General features: G+C 47.3%; 1 protein-coding gene across 1 annotated transcript; it reads left to right on the top strand.

Annotated features, from left to right (window-relative positions):
• The first annotated feature begins 3,143 nt into the window (after nt 1-3,143).
• Nucleotides 3,144-14,316, top strand: LOC125436506 (protein Wnt-4-like). Its single transcript, XM_048503566.1, has 4 exons — nt 3,144-3,312; nt 6,663-6,794; nt 8,621-8,763; nt 13,595-14,316. Exons 1-4 carry the CDS (start codon nt 3,165-3,167, stop codon nt 14,060-14,062), a joined length of 891 nt encoding a protein of 296 aa, XP_048359523.1. The 5' UTR covers nt 3,144-3,164; the 3' UTR covers nt 14,063-14,316.
• Nucleotides 14,317-18,411: the final 4,095 nt, after the last annotated feature.

Here is an 18,411-nt window from a genome sequence, read left to right as displayed (position 1 = left end):
AATACCTGCCATGTCCAGGTAAAAGGATGAGGTCCTAGCTGATGTAAAAGATGCTGAGACTCTGGAGAGTTGCTGCCACTCAGAGGAGACAGTGTTGACCTTGACATAACCACATTTTGATTCATTTTAAAGCAGCTTCATATATTCATGCAGCTAACAAACAGCAGTCACTATCTCCTTTCTCTGTCCCCTTCTGCCTCAAAAAACAAAACTCACCTTCCTTTTCACAGAAACACTGATCTGCTCTCTCCTTCATCACCTTTTTCAAACCCTCTTGAAAAACAGCCACTTTCTGACACCCAAGTCCCTTCAAAGAAACACTGGCCGATGACGCATGGCAAGGTTCCATTGACTTCAAAAAGAATTGGCTTAGTTTCAGGGCATGTTCAGCATTATTACCTACTGCCCTGTTTGCAGCAGGGGAAGGCATTACCCATCATCTCACTTTTTGCTTGCATCCCAGAGCTAAACTAATCTGTGAAAAAATCTGGAAGCAGTATTTAAAACTTGATCATTTTAAGGTGAGCCATGCTCAAGCCTCTTGGAATCAAGGAAGGTTCTCTTGTGATTTAGAAAACGCTGGGATTGGGAACAGCCACAAAACCAAACTGAAAGGTTGTGTCCTATTTGTGGATGAAGCAAACAGTGCCAGGACCATTCAAGGGTTAAACTTCCCTTCTGTGCCTCAGAAGGAGGGTGGCTGTTACCCAGGGGAAATAATTTCCCTCAAGATGCATCCACTACCACCAGCCCTTCATGAGTTTAAATTCTCCCTGTTTCAGGAGCGTTCCCAGAACAAATGGACCCAGCCAGAAAGAGGCGTAATCAGAAAAGGCTTTAGCCAAAGCGTCACCTTTTATGTCTGCATCCAAATCTAGTATTCGAGGAGGGGCTGAAGAGAGTCCAGAAGGATAAGAAGGAAGAGACCCAGAAGGCGGCAGTCTGAGCTGTTGTTTGCTGTCACCATGAAGGTGTAGGCTAGGAAGAAGGCATCTGTCAGACACAGTAGGCAGGCGAGAGAATCCCCAGAGGGGTTAGACTCAGCAGCCGCAGCCTTTCGGCATTCTGCTCTTCTTTCCTGAGGGCCGGCCTCAAAGGGGAAAAGGTGGAAGGATGAACTGACTGAAAGGAAGAATGAACTTCCCAGCTGGGTCTCTGAGTGCCAGTGGATTGGAGTTAGCAAAATGGTGGAATACTGAAGCACAGTGCCCCACTCTGACACACTTCTTTTTATTGATTTGCAGGTGATTGGCATGAACCTTCAAGAACAAGCAGAAAAGAGGAGCATGTGAGAGAAAACGGGAAACATCAATCTGACTCGTGGACTCTTGGCTTTTAAATCCAGATTTACCTCGGTAGAATGGATACGACGACGATGAACGCCTCCCAAATCTGCAAAGAAAACATCAGCTTGGGTGTCTTTCAGGTGCCCACTTGGAGTGATACCTTTCCCCAAGGATGGAACATATGTTGACAGGAATTCAGAGGCACCTCATTCTTGCCAAAACTTCCTTCTAAACAAGTTCATTGGTCTCAGCCTCCGACTAGACCTTTGGTTGAGTTGTGGAGAAAAGGCAAAGCAAGTCTGGCGGCATGACGGCTACCCTCCTCCTGTGCTCCATGCTGCTTTTGATGCGCCACAGTTTTGCGGTGACCTGGCTGTAAGTATACACCCTCCTCTCAACTTCTTAGCCCATCAAGGCTGCGGCCACACAGAGGTTTTTCTCCACTTCAGGATCAAACCCTCCAGCCTTTTTTTGTTTTGGAGCATCCACATGATGCAATGTGCAAATCGAGCACTAGTTGTCCTTCCCTGGCACTCAGTATGTTCTTCACTAAACTTGTGTTGTGTCTATCTTTTTAGACCACAAGCACTTAAACATTTGGGAAGCTGAGACAGATGGTTCAGATGGTAGTTACTTGGGACTCTAATCTCTTGCAAGAACCTTATTGAAATAAACGGGAGCTGTGTGTGTAAAGTGCTGTCAACTTGTGGTAACCTTGTAGGCCCTAATGCATGCAGTACCTATTCTGAGGCTGTTTGCTTTGCAATGGGGTCTCCCTGCATTTCTCTGTTTACATGTGTGGAGGTGCCCCACTGAGCCCAGCTGCCAGTTGGAAGGTTGTTTGACACCTGCTTTTTAAAAAAAATATATTTTAACTATCAATCATTGAAAGTATTTTTAAAAATTAAAAAGAATCCCCATCAATCCCCCTAGAAATTCCAGCCAAGGAGTGGGTGGAACTGTTCCTCTGTGTATGTGTATGTGTGTGGGAAGCAGGGATGAGTGGAAAATCCAAAGCAGGCAAAATAGACATTGCTTCCACTTCGCTTTCCCTGCTGACAGACAGGGGAAAAGTCACACTTTGCCTAAGGCTTTCACAGTTGGATTCAGCTGGTTGTGGTGGATTTTCCGGGCTGTGTGGCCGTGGTCTGGTGGATTTTATTCCTAACGTTTCGCCTGCATCTGTGGCTGGCATCTTCAGAGGTGTATCACAGAGGGAAATCTGTATCACAGAGGTGTATCACAGAGGGAAGTCTGTTACACAGAGGTGTATCACAGAGGGAAGCCAGTCACAGATGCAACATGCCAGCCACACATGCAAGATGCCAGCCACACTTCTGAAGATGCCAGCCACAGACACAGGCGAAACGTTAGGAACAAGATCCACCAGACCACGGCCACACAGCCCGGAAAACCCACCACAAACACTTTGCCTACTTTCACAAGCCACGGGGCTTCTCTGATCTACAGCACGGTGAGTTTGGAGGGGGGGAAATTGCATGCAACCAGAAATCTGATCCAAAGGATATGTAGACAATGCATAAATGACCACATGGTTTTCAAGGCATGAGACAGAGTTGGTATGCCATTGCCTGCTTCTGTGTAGCAACTCTGGATTTCCTTGGTGGTCTCCCATCCAAGTAACAACTGGGGTCAACCCTGCTTAGCTTCTGATTTGACAAGATCAGGCTAGCTTGGGCCCTTCAGATCAGGGCTTCTTTCTCCAAAACTCTCTGGCCTCGGCCCCCTTTGCTGCTCACTTTTGCACAGAATCATCAGCCCAGCAGCCACCTCACCGAGGGCTACAGGTGGAGACTCCCCTGGGCCTCTCGCGAGAAAGTCCTACAAAGGGAGGGCTTGGCGGAGGAGCAGGTGAGAATGTGCCACCGCCAGGTGGAAGTCATGGACATAGTGAAGCGTGCTGCCGAACTGGCCCTCGAGGAGTGCCAGCATCAATTCCGCAACCGCCGCTGGAACTGCTCAACCTTGCAAGGACTGCCGGTTTTTGGGAAAGTCATTCTGCAAGGTCAGACATGGGGAATAAGGGAGAAAACTCAACACTTGTAAATTCAGTGCAGCTTCATACTTCAACCACAACCCTAATTTAGTGTAGAGCCCAAATGTCACAGCAGAACTTCATAGTTTCAGATGTCTGGTAATAGGACTTCATACCTATGTTCACTATGCTGGTGTGGTCTAGCTGTTAAGATAGTGGGCTGTGGGCTTGTTAATCTCTGGTTGAAGTCCTGAGTTAAAAGTCTCTCTTGAACTTGTGGACCTCAGCAAGTGGGCAGAAGAAGAAGTTTCCTTCTCTCTTCTTCAATCTGCTGACAAACTTCAGCATCTCTCCCAAAGAGCCTCACAGAAAGGCTAGAGAAGTAAGGGGTTCGGAGTACATAGCAAACGATTTAAGTTCACCCTTTATTTGCATCCTGTCTGCCCGTCTTTTGAATTTCTTAATACATACTTGTGAAACTGCCTCATATGACTTTCTATTTAAGGCCTCCTTCTCCCCATCTTTTATTGTTCTGGGTTTACTGATTTGGGACTTAATTTCTGAATTTTTAGCTTATTTTAAGATTTCATTTATGCTTTAATGTATTTACGTAATTGTATTTAATGTATTTAGCATTTGTTTTGAAGTTTTATATGTTGGAAGCCGCCTTGAGCCTGTAAGAAGAAGGGTGGCACGTAAATTGAATTATTAGTTAATTCTGTTTAGTATAACAGCGGCTAGTTCTTTAGCTGGTTATTGCGTTTCATTACAATTCAAGCCTCACCCAGAGGCCTAGGACTTTTTAATGCATTGACATAGTATTTGTGCCGAGCTAAGCAGGATTGCTTTTTTAATCTGACAGATGTTGATTTTGTCAATTTGAAGATGCTGTTGTTGTTGTTGTTACTGATAATAATACCAATACTGAATCAGGCCAATACACAGTCTGGCCACACACAGCAGACAAATCTTTCACATTACCTTCTTGGCTAATCCTTTGAAATGGAGATGCTGGGACTGAACTTGTGACTCTCTGCATGCAAAGCAAATCTTCTGCCACTAAGCTACAGTCCCTTAAACTTGTCCAGCTGTCTCAGTGTATTCAGTGGCTCAGGGAATGGATGAAATGGCCGGGAGGAAGGGGGGATAATTTCCTTTCATAAAGCACAAACAAAATACTCCATATGATAAACAAAATACTCCATATGTCCAGTACATCAGAATACAACACATCTTGTACTCTATAGGGTGGGGAGATACAAACATACATATGTATTCATGCATGTATCTCCCTACCCTACAAAATCCCCATAAGTGATTAAGGGGCCACACTATGTTGAGCGCAGGGTTGCTAACTCTGGGTTCGGAAATATCTGGAGATTTTGGAGGTGGAGCCTGAGGAGTTACCTCAGAGGGGTATAATGCCACAGAGTCCAAAGTGGCCATTTTCTCTAGGAGAACTGATCTCTGCTACCTGGAGATCTCTAGCTACCTCCTGGAGTTTGGCAACCCTACTTGGAGGAGCAAAGCTGTTTTTTTCCTAGCCAGCGCAGCACTTTCCTATTTCCTTACAGAAATGAACAGTGCTATGAGGTGCTGTCTGATCAATGGGCTTGGCCTACAGGGACTGGGGCTGTTCCGGCAAAAGATTTGAATGGTGTGAGTCCCCAGCTTGTACATTTGCAAATAAAGCAAATGTAGCAAAATACCACAAGACTCCATTACTTTGTACCCCCGTTCACTCATGTTTTTAGCATTCCCACATTGCATAACAGGAGAATGTTCTGCTCACATTCTTCGTAGTATGTACAGTCACCATTTTGTGTAAATAGGACAACAGAAATTTTTAAGCTTCAACTTGCACAGACACATAGACATAATAAATCAAGAGTTTCCGGTCGTGCATATCAAAGCAGGGAAGATTTGTCCCTTGGCTTAGTCACACAAAATAGTGATAACACATACTAAGAGGACTGTGCAGACTGCATTCTCATAGTATGCAAAGCAGGTGCATCAAAAATGTAATGACTAAAGAGGACTTCTCTCCTCCACTGTGAGTCAATGTGGACAGCGCTACCCCTGGCATTTCTTACTGCTGGGAGACGTGTGGTGTTACAAAGATAATCATGCACTTTTAGGAAAAGCGTTGAAGGGGCATCACTGGGGGGAGAGGGATAAAGCTACCCCTTGCTCCAGTGACCCCAGAATAAGACTCAAGGGTGGCCATTCATAGGGCCTTTCCTCACTTACCTTAAGCCCCGCGCTACTTGAGGAGAGTAGCGCGGGGTCCCCCGGCACTCCCCACGAGAGGGGCGGCGACAGCGCAGCCGCCCTGACGCTGTCGCACCCCCTCAGCACACGGCATCCCTGGCGCTCTTGTAAAGGGCGCCATCCCGGGTGCGCACCAGGGATGCCGCGCGGCATGGGGGGGGTCATGCTGAGTGGGGAAAGCAGCGCGCGGCATGGGGGGATCATGCTGAGTGGGAAACGCCCATAGTTCTGTCAGGGATTCCACATCTTGATCAGGCCTGGATAATAGAATTTATGTATTTTTTTGCTTTGTTTATAATGCATCCCACTTCCTAGTGGAGACTTGAACTGCAGCTTGGCAAGATCTTGGAGACTTAGAGGCAGTACTTGGGGAGGGCAGAGTTTAGGGACAGAAGGAGATCAATAGGGATGGAATTCCACTGTATCTTAAGCCTATTCCCCGTATCTTAGCTTCGCGTCGGATAGAGCGCCTTCATAGCAGATATGGGAATCACAATTAACATAGAGAGCATATGATTATTTAGCATAGGTATATAAAAGATGGCTATTAGTTACACGCAAGGAAGACTTCACAAACTGATGAAGTGGGAGACGGGTTAAACCATGGAACTATTTTTGGCCTACTCATGTGTAAAGAGTTGCTTTTGTTGCGAACCTGATGGTTATAGATAGGATGTTACAATAAAAAGTATATGCCTATAATTGGCATTCATGAGTCTTTGAACAGAGATTGTGGCCTAGGTATAGAATTTCATTTTGGTTGTTGGTTATTTATATTATAACTGCTATTTTGATTTTGTTATATTACCTGAAGCTGCCATTTCCTCCAGGGGAATAGATCCCTATAGTCTGGAGAGCAGTTAGAGATCTAGCTGAATCGCAGCCCCCATCTGGAGGTGATTTCATTATAAACGATGAGCAAATTATCATTTCTTGTTTTTTCCATTTTACAACAACCCTGTGAGGTAGATTGGACTGAGAAGCCCAAGGTCGCCCACTAAGTTACCATGGCAAAGTGGGGATTGAAACCTGAGTCAACCAGAGCCTAGTCCAAGCCCCTACACCACGGTGGCCAGGAACCGTTTTTATAACTCCCTGTTTTCCTGCAGGCACACGAGAGTCCGCCTTTGTCCACGCTGTCTCCTCAGCGGGGCTTGCTTTTGCTGTGACTCGGGCCTGCAGCCGGGGTGAGCTGGAAAAGTGTGGATGTGACCGCAAGATCAGAGGAATCAGCCCTGAAGGTATCCCAGAATAAAATTAGAGAGAACTAGCCAGCCTGTACTGAGGAGGAGAGCCAGGGCAATATGACAGGCAGAAAAAACTGAGGGAACAGTTTCTAGTGTACAGTATACAGTATGAGAGGGGAAATTTCCCTGTGTTTTCACAATGCTCAAGTGTGTGTGTACAGGGAGGGGTTTCACAGTGGGTATGTAGGTGGGTTAGAGAATAACCCCTTCCCTCGTGCCATTTTCCTGATCTCAGAAATTCCATTGGAGCTGCTATTGGCCTTGTGAGGGAAAGCATAAATTCATTATATTTTTGTGCTGTTTTTTTCTTCAAAGGGACTCACTCAAAGCACTTCAGACTTATCCTAGGCAGAGGTGTCCAACTCTAGTGCTTCAGATGTTCATGGATTACAATTCCCATCAGCCCCTGCTGATGGCAATGGCTGATGGGAATTGTAGTCCATGAACATCTGAAGCACTAGAGTTGGACACCCCTGTCCTAGAGCAATGCATTGGCACAATGATGTCACCATCAGTTTCTTACTGGAAGTGACATTGTAATGTTGGCTCAGAGCCCATTCACACACAAACACCCCCTAAGCCTCCCACTGGTTGCCAGAACTGGGTTGGCAACTCTACTAATTTACAGATAATTCAAAAACATTAAGCAACCCATTGAAACATTACAGTTTAAATAAACTTGATCTGCTTTTGGGAAACAAACACATTCCCAGGTGGGTCCTGATTCACCCAGATAACTAAGGTCAGTCACAAGCCATGGATTATGAGCCAATGACCAAGAAGACTTTGGCTTGTGCCCAAAGGCCCATTCCTGTTGCTATATAGCAGGCTAAGTACCTTTAATCTGAGGTAAAAATAGCCCAGAAGATAGGAGTGCGCAAAAAAAAATCTGTATTTTTTGGCTTCGGGTTTAACAGACCTGGACATTTTCGAAAAACCCGAAAAACGCCGATATTCCACCAGAGGTAGAGCTTTGGGGACGGATCCACTCGAAGCTTGCAGTTTAAAGCTTAACCCGACCAGGCCAAGTCTAGTGTTGGACTGCACCCCTCCACATGGAGTTTGCAGGCAGGACGTGCAGCTTAACGCTGGACCTGGCCAGGCTGAGGTGACAGGTGACAGAAGAGAGCGGAAAGTTTTTTTTTAAAGGTGACAAGCCAATGCGGCCTGAAAAGAGCCAAAATAATTCAGCATTTTTTGGGATCCACTTATTCAACTCCTCTTTAATACCACCTTTTCCTCAAGATAATCCCCTCCCCAATACTGACAAGGGGCCTTTCCCCACTCCCTTCCACCCCCCTATGCCGTGCGCCTGGGCGTCCCCACGACCCGCGCTCTGTGTGGGGTCATCAAAAGGCGCCCGTAAGAAGAGCGCCTGGGATGCCCCGCGCTGAGGGGGTGTGACAGCGGCAGCGTCGGGGCGGCTGCGCTGTCGCCGCCCCTGTCGTGGGGAGTGCCAGGGGACCCCACGCTACTCTCCTCAAGTAGCGTGGGGCTTAAGGTAAGTGGGGAAAGGCCCAAGGTATTTTTCAAGGGTAGCTCTTACTGGATTATTCAAATGCCCACCCCTACTAGAGGATATTCATGTAGCTAGCAGGTTTTCCCCCATTTCTTCCTCTGCTGCCATCAGATACCTGCATGTTTTCCCTCTGAAGGACAAAGAACACAAGACATTTGAAGACAGGAAATGGAGGCAGGGAGCAGAAGAGAAGGGAAAACCTACCATTCCTTCACTGGATTTGGCTTTGTTGTAGAATGCTGGCGGTGTTTTCTTTAAGCATGGCATTCACACAGCTCTGCTTCTGGGCTTCCTCCCGCAGGGTTCCAGTGGTCAGGCTGCTCCGACAACCTGTCCTACGGCATCGCCTTCTCCCAGGCCTTTGTGGACACCCCAGAGCGGAGCCGTGGAGCCTCCTTTAGCCGGGTGCTCATGAATTTGCACAATAACGAAGCTGGGAGAAAGGTAAGAAGGCTAGGGGCAGTTTTGGAGCAGAGGGTTCTTCACAGAAGATGAAAGCAGCTTTGAAAAATTCGCTGGCTGGCTTGGAGCAAACTGAACATATGAATGCCTTTCATTCACAGTTGGTTTCTTCAGGTGTCAAGCGTACATTTTATTCACATTCGATTTTCAATTGCTTGACCATTTCCCCCTCTTTGGAAGTGACCCCACTTTGACTTCTGGGATTCCCCACATTTTCCAGTTCTTTAGCCCCAACTTTTATTTTCTTCACACACAAAAATAGCAGAATGCGCAGCGCAAAGGCATCTTCAGGGTTTCCCCCTCCACTCTCCCTGCCTTTCCCCTCCCACAAGTTATCAATTCTTCCCTTTCATTTCCCATATCCCTGCCATAAGACTCTTTAGACTGAGTCAGAGCATTGGGTCATGTAGCCCACAGGTGATTCACACATGACAGGGTTCTCCCTAGGGAAATGAGGACTTTATTACATGCAAATAATTGTTGCTTGGTAGCACTGTCTGCTACTCTGACTGCCAGTGGTTCTCCAGAGTCTCAAGAAGATAAAACCTGTACCTGAGATGTTTCAACTGGAGATGCCAGCCTGTAGGCTTGCCAAACTCCAGGTGCAACCTGGAGAATTCCCAGAATTACAACTGATCTCCAGTCTACACATATCAACTCACCTGGAGAAAATGGTGGCTTTGAAGAGAGTTATAACTGACTGAAGTCCTCCTTCCCAAATCCTGTACTTCCCAGGCTATGCCCTCAAACCTCCAGGAATTTCTGAACCCGGAGTTGGCAACCTGAAGGACTGAACCTAGGGCTCTCCTGCACACAAAGCAGATCTTCTACCACTGGCCTGCAGACTCCCTTCCCCACGGATGGAGAGTGAAGCAGTTATTCCGAGGCAGCAGGCTTTAGGCATCTTTGCAGATGGCAGAGCTGAGAACGAATCTCATCCATAGGGCACAGGGGAGGCCTGGGTACAAGCCCCACTGAAAGGAACGGGCTGCATAAGAGCATTGCTATGGGGAATTTCCTAGTGGATTGTGTCCTTTGGGGAGTGGTTAGTATTCAGCTGTCATTTGATGGTGCTGCTGATAGTAGGGAGTGGATTTTCCGGTTCCGGCACCAGAATGTCTAGGGCTGTTGCAGTTCCAGATGATGCGCCCACATGCCCATCCCCCACGCCCAGGTTCCACACTCATCCCCCAAGGCTTCAGATTCCCAGTCCTGATACTGCTAAGGGTATGGTTAGGGCAGCAGCTTTACTGAGCATGTCCAGATTATGTTACCCGCATCCCATGCTCCAGAGTCAGATGGTAGATTCCTGAAGTGATAGAGTAGACTGTACCACTGCAATCTGTAGGTAGGGGGTGCAGAGGGAAGAAAACTTTTAATTGCTCCCCTGTTTAAAAAGCTAGGAGCCCCCTGGTGCAGAGTGATAAGCTGCAGTGCTGCAGTCAAAGCTCTGCTCATGACCTGAGTTCGATTGTGACAGAAGTCAGTTTCAGATAGCTGGCCCAAAGGTGACTCAGCCGTCCATTCTTTTGAGGTTGGGGGTAAAGTGTAGCTGACTGGGGAAGGCAATGAACACTCTGCCGAGTAAACATCATGATGTGACGTTCCCCCATGGATCAGTAAGGATCCAGTGCTTTACCTTTTATATGAAAAGACACTTGCAACCGAATAGGTATCACATGAGAGATAAATAGTCCAACCGTTTTCCTGCTGAGCTAGTTTTCCAGTTGCAGAGGATTTTAATTTTATTTTTTGCAGAGGGGAGCATTAAAATGTGTGATCCACTACCTTCAATCTGAATCTAAACTCCCTTCTCGTCTCTCATAACAACATTATCTCTGTATCATAAGAATTATTCCTGCTTCACCCACCAACCAGCTCAGAAGGGGACTGTAACAAAACACACAAGGATGCTCAGGCTGTCACCTGCCTTTCTCTGTCCATTGTTTCTCTCCTTCTATTAGTGGCTAATGCTTAACATTCCTCCCCCCCCCCCCACCACATCACCACAATTCCTAAAAGAAAAATGGCTACTCTCTCAGGAGAGATATAAATTGAGACAGAGGACAGATAAGGTCTCTTCCTCCTCCTCTGCTGTGGGTGCAATTTTGCTCACCTACTGTTTTCTCTGCCTGTTTTGCTCACCTGCTGTTTTATCTACCAGAAGCCATCAGTACTCTTTAACAGGCAGAGCTCTCCTGCAATGGGGTTGCTTTCATGTAGCGATTGATCCCTAGCCTGGTTTTGGACAGAGAAATTTGCAAACTCCATCAGCAGTGCATTTAGTGGTGTGACATTGGCCCTGCCTGGGAGGACACTGTGGCTCTCCTTTCTTCCACCTGTCTACCATTTGCCATGGGGTGACTGACTGCAGAACCTCAGAGTTTTGTGCATCCTGCAGTTTGTTCTCCAGGGCAAAGAGTTGGCAGGAAGCATTTCCTCTGGTCTACCCACTGCACCAGTCAAGACATTACCAGGTGGATGTCAGGGTGGGAAAATGAATGGATGGGCAGGATCCCCTGCTCTTGTCTCTCTGAAAGGCTTTCACTATTGTCAGAGGGGCGACTCAGAAATCATGGTTCAGTGGGACCTTAAATGATGTAGGAAGCTGTCTGACACAAAGATGCTGTTACCATTGAACCACACCACCATCCCAATATAATGAACACATGAAGCTGCCTTGTGCTGAATCAGATCCCTGGTCCATCAAGGTCAGTATTGCCTACTCAGACTAGCAGTAGTTCTCTGGGGTTTCAGGTTGGGGTACTTCTCATTGAGACCCAGCATGATGTAGTGCACAGGTGTCAAACTTGTGGCCCTCCAGATGTTATGGACTACAGTTCCCATCATCCCCTGCCAGCATGATTCTGGCAGGGGATGATGGGAACTGTAGTCCATAACATCTGGAGGGCCGCAAGTTTGACACCTATGATGTAGTGGTTAAGAGCAGTGGACTCTAATCTGGAGAACTCGGTTTGCTTCCACACTCCTCCACATGAATGGCAGACTCTAATCTGGAGAACTGGATTTGTTTCCCCACTCCTCCACATAAAGCCTGCTGGGTGACTTTGGGCCAGTCACAGTTCTCTCAGAACTCTTTCCATCCCACCTGCCTCGCAAGGTGTCTGTTGGAGGGAGAGGAAGGGAACTTTGCCCCTAAACTGGAGTGTTTTTGTAAAAGGAGCTTCGACATGACATTGGCCCTTTCTGCCCAAGTTGGTTGAAACATTTTAAGGACGTTTTCCAGCCCCTCTTTATCATGATGTGTGTCCATGCTCACCTTTCCCAAATGCTCTATGGCCACCATGAGGGGTTTTTTGCTTCATCATGTAAATGATGCTTTGTGGATCCACTGCTTCAATGCTCTGTAGCTTCCTTTAATCGATGCTTTGTTCATTCACCCAAACAGCCATGATGGCAAATAAAGAGGCAAGGGAGAAAGGATCAACTCAGGGATGGGGGAAAAGTGGTGATGAAAGGGAAGCTGAGTGACAGCACAGAGATGTGGAAAACAGCTACAGGAAAGAGAACATTTTTTTAAAATGATTGCTCAACGAGAGAAAATGTTTCACACAAAAGAATTGTTGTAAAAGGATTTCAGAGAACATGTTTTCAGACTGAAAATAAAGCATTTCCAAATGTGGAGGAAAGATGCAGAACTCCATGGAGGAAACATTTTATTTCCAGCCTGAAAACGTTGTAAGTTTCTTGTGTGGAAAGGAGCAATGTGCTCTCATCCTTCTTCTGTTGTTTGTATCCTTCCCAAACTCGCTTTCCTTCAATCTTTTAGGAAAGAACACAATCCACACATGTTATGACACAGTCTAGATCAGGGGTAGGGAACCTTTAACACTCAAAGAGCCATTTGGACCCGTTTTCCACAGGAAAAGAAACACTTGGAGCCGCAAATAATTTTTGACATTTAAAACGGGGTGGGTGAGAGGGGAAGCCTGCGGTGCGACCCAGCCGGCCGCGGGCAATTGGATGCGTCCAGCCCTGCTGCCTGCAGGGTGGGCAAGGATACCGGTGGCCCAGCCTGCGCCGGCTGCGGCGCCCTGCCAGCTCCATGGACCAGGCGAAGAAGCCAGTAGATGCGGCCCAGCCGGCCGTGGGCGGTGGTCGCGCCACGCCCTGCTGCCCGCAGGGCAGGCAAGGATGGAGCTGGCGGCTCGGCTCGGGGAGCCTCAGTGCAAGGGCAGAAGAGCCGCATGCGGCTCTCGAGCCGCAGGTTCCCTACCCCTGGTCTAGATGGAGAGGTTTTCACAGGTCTCATCCACATGGACGTCATTTTTCTGCTGCCACCTTGTGGCCTGGGTGTTCCACTGTTCGCCACCAAAAAATTTTTGGGAGAATCTGCTGCAGTACACAAAATGGCAGATGCCACTATGAAACTGACAAGAGCTCAATGCAGCAGGCAGGAAAAAAGATCCTGGCAACACTTGTGTTCTCCTACACTGCGGGAACACAAAATGCCAAAACAGATCTTTTTATAACGTCCTAAAGACGTTATATTTGTGCTGTGCAGAATCCACCACAGCTGTGGAAATTCTTTGTAGAGTCCGGATTCTACAGTTCCCAACTTTCTGACAAATTCTTGCTCAATATCTTTAGGCCATAAGACTCCCGTATATCCCATATAACATTATTAATGGAAGCCTTTCTGCTAACAGTGGTATGATATGGAATGGTGATCCTTTTGCCCTTTCCCTGCCCCATGGACAATTTATGGTTTTTGATTAACACACCAGTTCATGCTTCTGTCCAAGAGGGGTGGGCAACCCACTGGAATCATTCTTTGCTCTCTGATTTCCAGGCCATTCTGTCCCACATGGAAATAGAATGCAAGTGCCACGGGGTGTCTGGCTCCTGCGAGGTCCGCACCTGCTGGAAGGTCATGCCCCCGTTCCGTGAAGTTGGCAGCATCCTGAAGGACAAATTTGAAGGTGCCACGGAAGTGCATCCAAAACGTGTGGGCTCCCAGAAGCTGCTGGTGCCGAAGAGTTCCCACTTCAAGCCTTACAGCACTCATGACCTGGTCTACTTGGCAGCCAGTCCCGATTTCTGCAAGTGGGACCCGCACAGAGGAATCTTTGGCACCGCGGGACGCCACTGTAACCGGACTTCCGCAGCCATGGATGGCTGCGAGCTGCTGTGCTGTGGTCGTGGCTTCCGCACAGCCCAGGCGGAAGTTGTCGAGAGGTGCAGCTGCAAGTTCCGCTGGTGCTGTGCGGTCAAGTGCAGACAGTGCCGGAACCTGGTGGAAGTGCACCGCTGCCGGTAGGAAGAAACTCTTGCTAAGCAGAGAGATGTTTGGGGCCAGGGTGGGATGACAATAAGCAAGGAGAGAAGAAGTGATTCATAGGAAGAGGGTGCTTCCTTTGACAGGATCCAAAGGAGTGGGCCTGGACTATCAATTAGGATTGCCACCCTCCAGGTGGGGCCTGGTCATCTGCCAGAATTACTACTGATCTTCAGGCTGCCACGATCAGTCTCCTCGGGGAAAATCTACCATCTTATACTAATGTAATGATGATCAATTCCCCACTTCAAAAATGGAGGTCGATATGCACTGGTTTGGTTTGCTTCGGGGCCTTTTGAACACGGTTTCATGGTCTCCACAGCTTCTGCCCCCTTGGTCCAATAAATACGGCAGCCATGCAGTAGCCATGCAGGACTCCCCACTGATCCACTCAGGGGCTGTCTTGATTGGCTGCTGCGTTGTGCTGGGGCGGGGTTTTTTTCTTCAAAAGATTGAATCAACGTCTCCACGAGCATGTGCAGCTTCACCATTTTAATATATAGCTTTGCCGATGAATCTACGTCTATTTGAGCAACATCGATTTTTGGTGTTAAAAATAAAAAAACAAGCTGCGCGCGCATTGCGCACACCCCACCGTGGCCTGATTGGACGGAAGGCTCCACGTCACTATCAGCGGTGGGAAACCAAACCCAGAGTCACCCCCCGAACTTCCCCACTGCCCCACACTTGGCACGTGGTTTTGAAAAAGGTGCACTTCTGACCAAGATCCGAAATGACGCACGCTAAGGGGTGGGAGGAGCAGCAGAATCGGGGGGGGGGGGCTGCGTTGTCACCACTGGTGTAGTGGGGAGTGCTGCAGAGCCCTGGGATATTTTCCGTGAGGAGCGCGCATCTAATGGGGAATGGGGAATCGACCTAAGTGCAACTAAAGTTTGTACCATAAGCCACTTTGCCCCAAGTGGTCAACAGTATATTAATACTGTATTGATTTTTTTTTAACACAAACTTAACTTCTTCTAAGCAACCTAAAGATACTTCTTCACAATATTACAGTGTGCCTGGCTAAAAAACACATCAAAGAATCATTTATTTTGATTTTGTAATGTTCTTGGGATAGCCATTGTATTTAACAAGAGGAGTGAATGCAGTGACGTATTTGCCTAGGGATGAGGGGTACCCTCTGTCCCCAGGTACCACTAATCTGGTCACGTGGAGGGTGCAAAATCGGCCTCCCACATGACCAAGAAGATGGCAAAGCAGCAGGAAGTCCTGCTGCCTTGTTGTCTTCGGGTGCCCTCAGTCCCACCCATGTCATCATCAACATGGGTGGGACCAAGGAAACCCGGTTGCCGCCCCGCCCCCAGCTCCGTGCCGCCTCCCCCCGGCTTCCAGATTCCAGCTGGCAGCCCTTTCTGCCCTCCCTTATGGGCAGAGCCAGAGCTGGGGGGACTCTGGGAGTGGGGGGCGGAACCCTGTCCTGCCCCACCTCACCTCACCCCCAGGCACAGGGCGGGGTGCACAGAGACAATTTGTCTCTGGGCACCATTTCCCCCCAATATGCCTCTGAGGGAATGTAAACTTTTTGAATGGTGATACATGTGAACAAAGCAGTTCATGGAAGACAAAAGTTGCATATTATGCACACTGTAATATTTCGCATGTTATGCACACTGTGATATTTTGAAGTATCTTTAAGTTGTTTGAAAGAAGTTAAGTTTGTGTTTAAAAAAATCAATATGGCATTCATATACTGTCGAGCCATTTGGGGCAAAGTGGTTTATGTAATCCTAGGAGAAAATGGCAGCTTGACTGTATGGCATTATACCCTGCTGAGGTCCCTCCCCTTCCTAAACCCCGCCCTCTCTAGGCTCCTCCCCAGATCTCTAGTAAGTTCCCAATCCAGAACAGGCAACCGTACACTGGAGAGTCATGCCACCTAAGAGAAGTCAAAAGGCAGAGAGATTTGAGTTTTGCTCCATTTTGCTGGCACTATATTTGTGGACATAGGGTCAGTGGCTCTATATACAGCCCGCTAAGCTCTTTCCAAACAAGAAATAAAAGAATATAACTAAAGAGGCATGCAGCGCCCAAGCATTATTTATTTGGGCCTACTATAAACTTGGTATGGGTACGCGGACCCACATCACAACACTATAGTCCCTCATCCCATACATACAATCTCACGACCCAGAAATGATTTTTTTGTTATGAAATTACATATTTTACATTTCTGAAAAATTACTGTGTTTGCTCCTTTGGTTTGATAATACCTAGCCTTTGGATCTTACAATTCTGGTAAGTTTATGCTCATTAAAATGGATTATCGTGGCACTGTCTTTAAAAAAAACAAATTCTAATGGACCAACACGGTTGCAAAGATTTGTCCAATTTACTTAAAGCTTTATTTTTACATCTTTTACACCTCCTTATCTTTCAGACTGCCTGATTTTGTATTTATAGGCACCACCAGACCTGGCAGACTAGTGCATGAGTGTTTGTAGCTCCTCCCAGCTAAGTCTGGACACTTAGGGCTTTTCTACGCTTACTCCTGGTTCCGCTGTTGTCTGCTTCCCCAGTGGGGTTTTATGTTCAAGCAGGGATCCTGTTGCTATGAAGGATCTGCCTCTTTCTCTTTCTGTTCTGGGCTCTGCTGGGCTCTCTTTCTGTTCCGGGTTCTGTTCTGTCTTTCTGTTCCTCTTTCTGTGTGCTGGGGGATAGACTGCACTGTGTATGTGTGTGTGTGTGTGGGTGGGGGGGCGAAACAGATCTTGGAGTCAAAGAATTTAGTGAGGCAGAACTAGAAAAAGCTCTAGAGATTGGCCAGCAGTGTAGGGCTAAGCACTGCACGCTGGCAGAGGAAAAGGAGGCAGCGCGAGGAACTGGGCATGCCTACATAAACACACCCAGCTGAGCTGCACCTAACACCAGACTGCTGTTCCAACTTGCATAAATGTCCAGCCAGCTTCCATTCTCCTCTCCCCTCCTTCTCAGCCCTCCCCATCCTTTCTGCCAGCAGTCAGGAAGGCTCAGCGCTCTCTCTCTCTCTCTCTCTATCTTTTTTTTTACAGGGTTTATTACTCTAGCAATAAATGTGGAGGTGGAAGCAGGGGTGTATCTACTAAAGATGGTGTCCATGACAAGCACTGCCCAGTGCTGAGCCGCGTTCCCCCAATGCCACATAGAGCTTATTGTCTGACTTATTCCCCAGATAAGCCTCCACAGCTCAAGCGGCAGAGCAGGGAATCAAACTCGGTTCCTCCAGATTAGAATGCACCTGCTCTTAACCACTGCGCCACTGCTGCATGAGTCCTGCCTTGCCCCACACTAGATATGTCTTTGGGGAGGAGCGAGAAATCCTGAAGCCCCCTTCATTTTCCCCTCGGAATGAAAGGAAAAGTTGCATGTTGCCCGATTTTGGAAGCTGTGAAGTTTTTCTCTCACCTAAGAGCATGGTGAGTTCTAAAGAGGCCATGATAAGTGCATAACCAAGAATCCAATCCAAAGGGAATGGTGACTCAATGTGAAGTAGATCACAAGTGTGCAAATATACTTAGATATAGATATTTCTACCAAATCCTACCAAAAGAAGACCAGTACGTGTCCCACTGCCTCATGGAGCTTTTTTTGCCTTCTTACCATCTCTCCTCCAAACCTCTGTAAAATATACTCATTCTCCCCATGTGGAGGCACTGTGCATGTGTACATGAAAGATTTGATCTGACATGTTCTAGGAGTGAGCAGAAAGACACCTTTAAACAATTTTTTTTTAAAAAATGCAACAATAATTTAAATGTTAGTTTGTGGCTTTATTATCATTGTACCGACAGAAAATTCATTGACCAAACCCTCCTCGGGAAAGGGCAAAAGGAGTGTTGATGTTACAGGTACTAGCCAGTCTGTGCTATGCACTGCTAGTTTCTTCCGCAAATTGGCAAAATTGATCTTCCCCAATTTGATTCTAGATGGGGAATTGCATGCCAATTTATTTTGTGATATAAGCACACTTATGAATAGTCTGTTGGAAACTGTGCCATTCCTTCTCACAAGCTGGGAAGCAGAAGACTGTGCAGATTTGGTAGTCAAAACAAGGGTCATGAGTGCCGCATGTGGTCTGGTCTTCTCTCAAATAAACAGTAGTGCAAACAAAATTTAATGACCTGTTGCCTAGAAATCTGTGTGGCCTCAACTGTACAGTAAACTACAGAAGGCGGCCCCCCACTGTGAGCTCAGGTTGATGCCATGGAAATCTTTGCTTTCACTTACACAACTTAGTTAAAGATGCTAAGAATGTGTGGGCAATTACTGCTAAAGGACTGAAAATACGAAAGATGGGGAGAAGCATTTCCAAAAGGTGGATGGCATCACCTGGA

Source organism: Sphaerodactylus townsendi, linkage group LG07, assembly GCF_021028975.2.
Source record: "Sphaerodactylus townsendi isolate TG3544 linkage group LG07, MPM_Stown_v2.3, whole genome shotgun sequence".
Classification (NCBI taxonomy): domain Eukaryota; kingdom Metazoa; phylum Chordata; class Lepidosauria; order Squamata; family Sphaerodactylidae; genus Sphaerodactylus; species Sphaerodactylus townsendi.
This window is presented reverse-complemented; position numbering and strand designations above follow the sequence as displayed.